The following is an 8,811-nucleotide window of genomic DNA, read 5'->3' as shown; positions in this document are numbered from 1 at the left end:
TCACGAGTTTCTGTACATGGACATGCTGCGGAGCAACTTGTCGGCTGGGCTGCACTACGTGGAGTTCCAGATGCTGCACCTCCAGCAGTTCAGCGGCGTGCTCTTTGGAGCAGTGCAGCACAACCCCACGCGCGCACTGCCGCTGATGGAGCACGCCGTGTGGGAGCTGGCGCAGGAGCGCAAGCTGTTCCCTGCCTACAGTCGCGGGACGACGATTCAGGTGCAGCTCTTCTGGGGCGTGCCACCGATGGCACTGCGCAACCTCGCCCAGGCCGCCGTGGCGCAGCTGGTGAGCTCCCTCCCCCACCCACGCCCCACCCCTTCCCCTCGCTTCCCCCCGGTGGGGGGGGGGGTCTATTCGCATGCGGGATGCCTCAACACGTGCGCACATGCATGAACATGGCCAAAGATTGTGTGATATCAACATCTCTCCTGCCTTGTTAAAGTTTTAGACAAAGAAAAATCGTTGCCATCGGCGAGGAAATATAATGAGCACGTGTGTACGCATGTACGTGTGTAGGGTCCGTTAGACATGAAAACACGCACACACACACGCCCTGGTGTGTTGACCACCTACACGATATCACTTATTCGCATCCGCAAGAAGAGTAGCCGCCGCCACAGCCACGTCTGTGATGAGTGGCATCACGGAGGTCGGTGGGGGGCATCTTGTGTGTGGAGGGGGGGAGGGGGGGTGCTCTCTTCTCATTTTTATTTTCTCGGTCATGCTCTGTTACTCAGAAGGTCAACATCTCGAGCGGAAAGGAGAGGCGCCGGTGGAGCGATGGGGGAGGGGAGGGGAAGCCGGTGGGGATGGAGGACGTTATATATATATATATATATCGATAACATGGGATCGAGTATTGCGAGAACAGAGGAAAGGGAAGGGCGGCGGGGGGGGGGGGGGCAGTACAGAGGCAGAGGGCTTGCAGGAAAAAAGAGGCGGCGGGACAGCGAAGAACGTACACATGTGCACAGGGGTAGCCAAGGGAACTATCAGGGGGAGGAGCAAAACACGGCGCAGCCCAGTGGAGCTGAGCAGATGCGCCAGGTTGAACAGGCGCATACCACGTGCGTCATGGCCGCCGCATACGCGGTTCTCCCTCACCCCTCGCCCCGCTTCAGCATCACCCTCACCTGAGTCTTTACGACACTACGCCACATCCGCCCCTCCCCCCTGCACCACCCCAGCCTTTCGCCTACCTTGTGCTGGCCCATGCAGAAGGTCTGCCAATGTGCCTGCGTCGCGGCATCGTGTACAGCTCCCGCCCCGCACCTCCCCTCGCCCACTCGCAGGTTCGCTCGCCATCCATCCTCCTCTCCCTACTCCGTAACAGCACCGCTGAGACCACAAATGGGGTAAGAAGAAGTAAGAGAACGAAGAAAAGGCCGCGCGTGGTGTGGTCGGCTCCACTTGTGTGCGCAGCCGCAGCCGTGACTGGCGGCCTCGCCCCCTTCACCATCCCACGTGCACGCTTGCCGGCATGCCGGTGTGCGTGTCCGTGAAAGAGCGCAGAGAGAGGGAGAGAGGCGGGCAAAGTGTGCCAGCCGACACGAGCGGTAACTCGTCAGCGCTACACTTTGCTCTCCGGCTTCTCGTAATACTCCTTCTTGAGCACGCAGATGTCGCGCAGCTCGCGGTACGACTCGGCGAAGTCCATGCCGTAGCCAATCACAAACGCGTGCGGGACCGTGATGACGGGGTAGTCGACCAGCACCTCCACCTTGCGCCCCGACGGCTTGTCCAGCAGCACCACCGTCTTGAGCGAGGCCGGCTTCTTGGCGAGCATGAACCGCATCAGATACTGCAGCGTGATGGCGCTGTCAACGATGTCCTCGACAATCAAAATATGGCGATTCTCCACGGAGTCGCGCACGTCGAGAAGCATGCGCACCTGACCCGACGTCTCCACGCCCGCGCCGTACGAGCTAGCGCAGATGAACTCCACCTTCACCGGGACACCCTCGTCGGCGAGAAAACGGGCGAGGTCGGCCGTGAAGATGAAGCTCCCCTTGAGCACGCACAGCAGGTAGAGCGGGTTGTCGGCCGTTAGATTAAAACTCTTGTAGTCCTCTGCAATCCGCTTCGCGCACTTCGCCGTGGCGGCCCACACCTGCTCCTGTGTGACGAGGGTACGAGCTGACATCGGGTAGTTGCGCTGCCCCTCATCACCGACGGGGCCGGAGGGCGACTTGGCCGAGTTGCTCATGGGATAACGAAGGTGAAGGAAAAGAGAGGTGGGGCCTGATGGACAACGGTTGCTTCCATACACGTGAGGGCAAGCGAGGATTCAAAGCGAGCAAGAGCGAGAGCGAGAGCGAGGGAGGGAGGGAAAGGCGGAGGGAGAATGGATCGAGCAAGGTCGTTGAGCCGTTGTGATGTGGACTTACACATGTGTACACTTATGGGTGCACGCACACGTCAATCCCGTTGTCCGGTTAGGAGGCGCAGCGACGACGACGATGGATGAGGTCGGCATCACGTGGAAGCACGCCCTCCCGAGAAACAGTGATGTGCAGCCGTGTAGATTCGGATGGAAAGAGAGAGGGGAGATGGTGAGAGCAGGACCGCGCCGAGTGCCTCCATACGGGGAGCTGTCTTGTGTTTTTCTTGTGCGCGTGCGTGCGTGTGCGCGTGCATGGAGCAATGCCAGGAGACGGGAAGCGAGAGTTGCAAACATCTGCAGTGCAGTAGTGAACACACACGCCCACGCATCCTGAAAAGTGCGCGCGGCGTGCAAAAACCGTAGTGCAGCGCCATCCTGCAGACCGAGAGGCCCCCCCCGCCTCCCCTCGGCCTTCGTCTCCACCGAGGGCGAGGGACGCTGGGTCCCCCCCCTCCTCCTCCACCCATACAACTCTCCTTTCCCGCACCCTTGCGTGCGCTTCGCGACCTCCCTTGCCTCCAGTGGTGGGTCTTTCCCTCTCGCTCCTCGTGCTGCGGGTCTGCGATGAGCGCGCAGACAGACGCATGCGCAGCGGCTGGAGAAGGGCCGCGGGGTAGAACGAGAGGACGTCCTCCAGTACCGCCCACGGAGGAATAGGACGAGGCGGAGGTGTGTAAGAAGTGTACGAGAGCGCCTCACGTACTCGCGCATTATCGTCGTGCACATCTCTCCCTCCTCCTCCTCTCTTGCATGCATCAAGAGTCACCAGCACACGCTTGCGGCTGCCCCCGCTGCGCCGCCACAGCTTTCTGCAGCTCCATCTGGTTCCGAAGAAGGGCGGCCTCCTGGTCTCGCAGGTTTTGCGCCTCACGGCGCTCGCGCAGTTCGCGCTCCCACGCCGTCTCAGTAAAACGCGCATTGCGCTTGTTGCTGCCAAAAACGTTCTCGTTGTAGCTGCCGGCGCCGGTGACGGAGGGACTCATCTGCGCCCACTCCCGCCCATCCAGCGGCTCCAGCTCCAGCTCACGCCGCTTCACGTAGTGACGGCGTACCCACACCCAGAAGATAAGCGTCCATAGCGTGCAGATGGTGAAGATGATGCGCTTGTCGCGTGTCATCATATCCTGCTCATCACGCATCTTCGAAAGGGCCTCGCGGTTGATCTGCAGCGAGGCCTGCTGCATGCGCCCGTGTACCTGCGACAGCTGCATCGTCTTGTCGTGGTAGTCAAAGATCATTTTTCGAAAGTGCTTGTCCGCCTCGTAGTGGAAGCCCTCGTAGATAGCACGTAGTTGATGAATCTGTTCGTCGCGGGTCCGCAGTGTCTCGATAAGCTCGCTGTCTGTCATCGCGCGGTACGTGTCAATCGTCGGTCGCGCAAGGGGCGCATCGGCTGCAGCAGTATTGGCGGCGGTGCCACTGCCACTGCTGCTGCTGCCCCTTGTGCCGTGAAACCCACTTGGGGAGCACGGCTCCTCCCAGAAGGACGATGATGACATCGAGACAGATACAGGTGTGCCTGCGTGCTGGGCATCACCTCCGTTGTGGGGCTGCCGTTCCTGCGCCTCCGCGCCCTCCTGCTGATGATCGCGCTTCAGCCGCTCCTGCTCACCCTTGCGTCTCTCGTAGGTGCCGCCGTCGTCGCCGGTGAAGGCGGCGGACGAGAAGCCGCCAGTGGACGCGGCGAGACGGCGGCGTGAGAGGCGGAGCATCATCCGTCAGTTTTTTACTCTCGGTTGCCCTCGCAGCCGTGCGCCGGCTTCGCTTTCGGTGTTTCGGAGACAGAGAAGCGGGGCGAAGAGATCGCATCCAGGGCCTGTACAAGCCGCTGCGAGTTGCACGCTTTGAGGAATGAGCAGCAACAGCGGTACACGGGACTGGTGTGCACGTGTGTGCGTGTGTACCATATCGAAGAGAAGCGGGTAGTGAAACAGGAACAGAAGTTGTGGACGCGGCAGCAGCGGCAGTCCGTTTTCGACTCTCGAAGACTGGCACACGTGCGTGATCTTCCGGTAGTGAACTACACCCATGTGCGTGTGCGGGTGACTGTTTTCCGTCTTGTAGCTGTTTTTGGCGCTGGAAGCAGCAGAGATAGCGCCGCTGAGAAAGGGATGAGAGCGGACGCCGCGGCCTCCATTGCTGCAGGTGTTGCTCGCCTCTCCACCTCATCTTTTCCTCCCCCTCTCTCGCCTTTCTCACAAGCGCCGCGTTAGTCGGAGGAAGGGGGAGCAGGGGACCAACATTGGCCCCACCACCACCACCGCTACCCTTGCCTCTTGATGAGGCATCAGTTGCAGCCTCTCAGCCTTCACGAGTTCAGTAGTAAGAAGCACTTCCTGCGCCTTCAGCCAGTCCCGCTCTCTCTCTCTCCCAAGCGCTCTCCTGGCAGAATCACCCTCCCTGTCTGGCCCACACACACACGTCGCTCCTAACCTTCCCCCCACTCCTATCGCTCGAGCTTTGTAGCACGACACCGGGGGGAGGGAGGAGGCCAGTAACAACAAGAAACACACGGGGATGCTGCGGCAGCGAACCAGGCAGGGCCCCGCAACGAACAACAATGCCGGAAGACAGAGGAGGGGGGACAGCAACGAGGACGACGTGGGGGAGCACAGAGACACACAACGAAGACAGCGGCATCGGTCGCCAACATATGTGGTGGGAGGAGAACATGTACACGGTTTCGTATCCAAAAGAGGGCAACGTGGTGTGAGCTGCCGGCCCGCGTGCGGGCGCAGCGTGGTGGGTCCGAGGCAACATCACATGCTGAGGTAACATCATGCACCGCCTTTCGAGCTCGACGGAGGACAACCGACTCCACCACCTACAAAAGCGGGGGGGGGGGGGGGCAGAAGGGAAGCAGAGCCGCCCAGGGACATCACAGAAGGCCACCGAAATAGGAAAGCAAGATTCTCCCATCGTTCGTTAATGTCGTCATTACGGCGCCCGAATTGGCCCGCCGGAAAAAGGTAAACGCGAGAAAACAACAGCAAGATCGTCCAATGGACGCTCGACAGCACACACATACACATAGACATACACGCACACGCACGCAACGGACATCATGTACTCCTCGAGCGTCTGCACCAGGAAATACGGGTGAGGGATGAGGACTGGAGGAGGGGGTGCCAAAGGCTGCGTGGAACGTTCCACTTGGTGGTGGCAGCGGAGGGGGCAGCCGATGGGGAACAAGAGAAGTGACCGAGAGTAGGACGGAGCAGCGGTGATGACATGCCGTGTGTTGCCTCCCAATGCCGTGGGCTCACCAACGCGAGATCTCGCCCCCCTCCAACCCCACGCAGCGTACCGATGCGGCGTGGCCGCTGCCAAGTGGGTCCGTCTTCTCCACCCGCTCCCACCGTTCACAAGTTGTGCCTGCGAAACGGGCTCATGTCGTAAAGGTGAGTCCCACGTCACTGCCGCACAACGTGAGCACCAACATTCTTCCACCGCCACACACACCTCCCTCCCTCCGACCCCTGTCACAGGCCCAACCTCGCGTGGTGCGATGGCAGCCGTAGACACACACACGCACCTGCCACAGCAATGCATCGAGCCAGCTGTCGGAGAGCACGGCCGCTGCCTCAACTCGCGCCCTCACCGTGCCGGCCGCCACCGGGTGCGTCTCCCCCTCGCGGTGGCGCCCAGGCTCCCCACACCAGTGGGCGGTGTGTGAGGGCCGGGGGTGGGAGGCGCCCGCGTCACGGTGACACCCTGCTCACCATGTGGATGGTACAGATAGTGCTCACTCTCGCGGGTCACTCCGATGCAGCGTCATCCAGGGCCCCACCGCCGACACCAGCAGCGATGCATCGCTCTGACCTCCCTCTCCTGCGGCGTAGGCACCTGACTCCGTCACTACCAGAAGTGGCTCTGGCATTTGGCAGGGGGTGGGGGAGGAGGCTGCCTGTCTTTCCCACAGAGAGGGTACTGGTCCCTGAGGTGCCACGCACTGAGAGGGGTGCGTGTGCGTCCCTCGCCCCTCCCCCACACCCTCACCCGCCATCACGGTGGGATGGAGGAAGGATTTCGAATGGTCAAGAAGAGCCCTCATAGATCACCGACATCATCAGCATCCATACCATGGGAAAGCAACAATGTAAAGCACAAAACAGAGCGCACGGTGTCCGCCGGGTGATGGAGGGGGTCACGAGCGGGCAGGAGAGACGAAAAAGCAGCGGGATCGGAGACGAGGCGAAGGCGTACAAGAGCCAGAGAGAGGGGGCTCAGACGCGCACACGCCGTCTCCTCACCACCGGGATCTGCGCACGTATCTGCCTCGATCCCTCTCCCCCTCACTATAAGCAGTTCCCTTCCCCTCCCTCACTGTGCGTGAGCACCTCCCTCCCCCACCCACCCCCTATGCGCCCTTCCCTTCGCCACAACGCCCGGCGCCTAGTAGTCGCTTCCCTTGGAAAGAATTTCCTTCGCGGTTGGGCCGAGGTAGATGGTGTGCTCATATTGAGCTGTATAGCTGCCCTTGACGTCCACCAGCGGCGGGTACTTGTTCACGGCGCCCTCATCGACCAGGCGGTTCAGGTTCATGAGGTGACGATCGAAGCCGTCGCGGTCGAGCCATTTGCGGCAGAACGCCAACGTGCTGTACGACTTGTGGATGTGCTTCAGCAGCTGCTGCGCCTTCTCCGAGCGCAACTGCATCACCTCCGCTCCGGGTCGCATCATGTAGTGGGAGCACTCCAAATCCTCGTTCACGAAGCCGCGACCAGTGGAACCGAAGGTCTCGATGGCAAACACCTCCCCCTCCTCCATCTTCGTCTGCTCGCCGCCTTTCACGATGGGCACACTCTTGCCGCTATGGATGATGTAGGGGGCGATGTTGTGGCCGGACAAGTTTCGGATGCTCTTCACCTGGTGCACCTTACCGTTGATCTCCACCTCATGCGACTCCATCACCTCCTCGATGGCGGCGCCGATGTCGCCGAGACGGACGTCAATGCCCGCCTGCTTGATGCCCTCGTACGTCGCCTCCTTCACGGCCTGCAGCAGCGGGTCGAACATAGGATTGAAGGCGACCGTCCAGGCGCAGTCGATGATGCGGCCATTGATGTGGGTGCCGAAGTCGACCTTCATGACGTCATCATACGTCAAAACCACTTTTTCGTCAGCGGTATTGGGTGTGTAGTGCGCTGCGACATTGTTCAGCGAGCATCCTGTCGGGAAGGCCTGTCCCCGAAGGATGCCGTCCTTGCCAATCAGCTCATTCAGCTTCTTCTCGATGCGATCCGTCATGAGCATCAGTGATAGGCCTGGCTTGATCCAGCTCTGTGCCCAGGTGCGGACCTGGCGGTGCACCTCGGCCGCCTCGCGCATCTCCTGCACCTGCTGCTCACTCGCGCGGGCCAACGCCCGCTTTTCCTCACTGCTGCGTCGGAAGTTGTTCATCTCACCAGGGTGGTCGACGATCTCCCCGGCCGGGAACTGGCCAGCAGCAAACTGCTTCGACACTGGTACCGTCGGCTCTGGCCACGTCTGCCGCGGGTAGCCATCCGCCGTCTTCGGGTAGGGGTTCTCCGGGTGATCGGCCGAGCTCGGCACAACTGGCTCCTCCGCAGCGAGGCTCCTACTGGCCGGTGCAGCACCATTCCCGTTGCTGTTGCGCTTACCCTGATGGCTATTCCCATGGTTTTTGGCCGCGTCCTCCTTGGACGCGTTCACTGCTGCCGCCAATATCGCGTCAAAGTCGTCGCTGTCATCGTTGCTGCCCTTGCCCTTCTTGTTGCCGCCCTGCTGCTTGGGCTGCTGCTTGCTTTTCGCAGAAACCTTTGGTGGCATGATGGTGAAGATGGCAATCCACCTCCCTCTTCCTTACTTAGCTTAGTCGCGTTAAATGTTCTGCTGTCTTAGCTGCTGGCACTCCTCTCTGTGTGTGCGTGTGCGCGTGGGAGAGTCTGCTTAAGAACAGCGCTACTTGGGCAAGGCGAGCAGATATAGATAGCTTTCCTGAGGCACGTGTGAGTGCGTAGACCACGGCGAGATGTGGGATGGGGGACACGGCACGGCTGGAGGCGGTCGATGAGAGAAACTGTCGTGCTGGCGGATGGCGCGCGCCCCGTCTTGCGTGAGCCAATGTTCTCGTATTCTGCGTCAGACTGGAACGACGCGAGAGATGCAAGCGAAAGAAGGATGAGGAGGGGCGCAGCGAAGGCCAAAGGGAGAGACAGAGAGACAGGCTATCGTGTGGGAAGGATGAGCGATGGAAACGTGAGGAGGATCACCAGTGCCGTCCCGAAAAGTGTGGGGAGGCATGTCGATGCGCGTGTGTGCCCGTGCGCGTCTACACGTTGGCATTGAGGACGCGGATGATCACATGGCGGCATACGGGTGGGCAGCTGCAGGCGTGTTGGGGCTGGGTGGTACAGCTCCTCAAGCCCAGCACAGCGAGCGAAGCAAGCCCAAGAGCACT

The 8,811-nt window shown here is 61.0% G+C and overlaps 3 protein-coding genes across 3 annotated transcripts; all 3 read right to left on the bottom strand.

The window, feature by feature from the left end:
* Positions 1 to 1,574: 1,574 nt before the first annotated feature.
* On the bottom strand, positions 1,575 to 2,210 carry LMXM_21_0845 (hypoxanthine-guanine phosphoribosyltransferase; the record flags this gene model as incomplete). The annotated part of the gene is made up of 1 exon (XM_003875282.1): positions 1,575 to 2,210. The coding sequence occupies one exon, from the start codon at positions 2,208 to 2,210 to the stop codon at positions 1,575 to 1,577; it is 636 nt and encodes a 211-aa protein (XP_003875331.1).
* A 932-nt stretch (positions 2,211 to 3,142) lies between these two features.
* Positions 3,143 to 4,102, bottom strand: LMXM_21_0843 (conserved hypothetical protein; the record flags this gene model as incomplete). The annotated part of the gene is made up of 1 exon (XM_003875281.1): positions 3,143 to 4,102. One exon carries the CDS (start codon positions 4,100 to 4,102, stop codon positions 3,143 to 3,145), a length of 960 nt encoding a protein of 319 aa, XP_003875330.1.
* A 2,680-nt stretch (positions 4,103 to 6,782) lies between these two features.
* LMXM_21_0840 (putative methionine aminopeptidase 2) lies at positions 6,783 to 8,180 on the bottom strand (the record flags this gene model as incomplete). Its single annotated transcript, XM_003875280.1, has 1 exon — positions 6,783 to 8,180. The coding sequence occupies one exon, from the start codon at positions 8,178 to 8,180 to the stop codon at positions 6,783 to 6,785; it is 1,398 nt and encodes a 465-aa protein (XP_003875329.1).
* Positions 8,181 to 8,811: the final 631 nt, after the last annotated feature.

Source organism: Leishmania mexicana, chromosome 21, assembly GCF_000234665.1.
Source record: "Leishmania mexicana MHOM/GT/2001/U1103 complete genome, chromosome 21".
Lineage (NCBI taxonomy): Eukaryota > Euglenozoa > Kinetoplastea > Trypanosomatida > Trypanosomatidae > Leishmania > Leishmania mexicana.
Note: the sequence above shows the minus strand (reverse complement) of the source record. Positions and strands in the feature narration are given on the sequence as shown.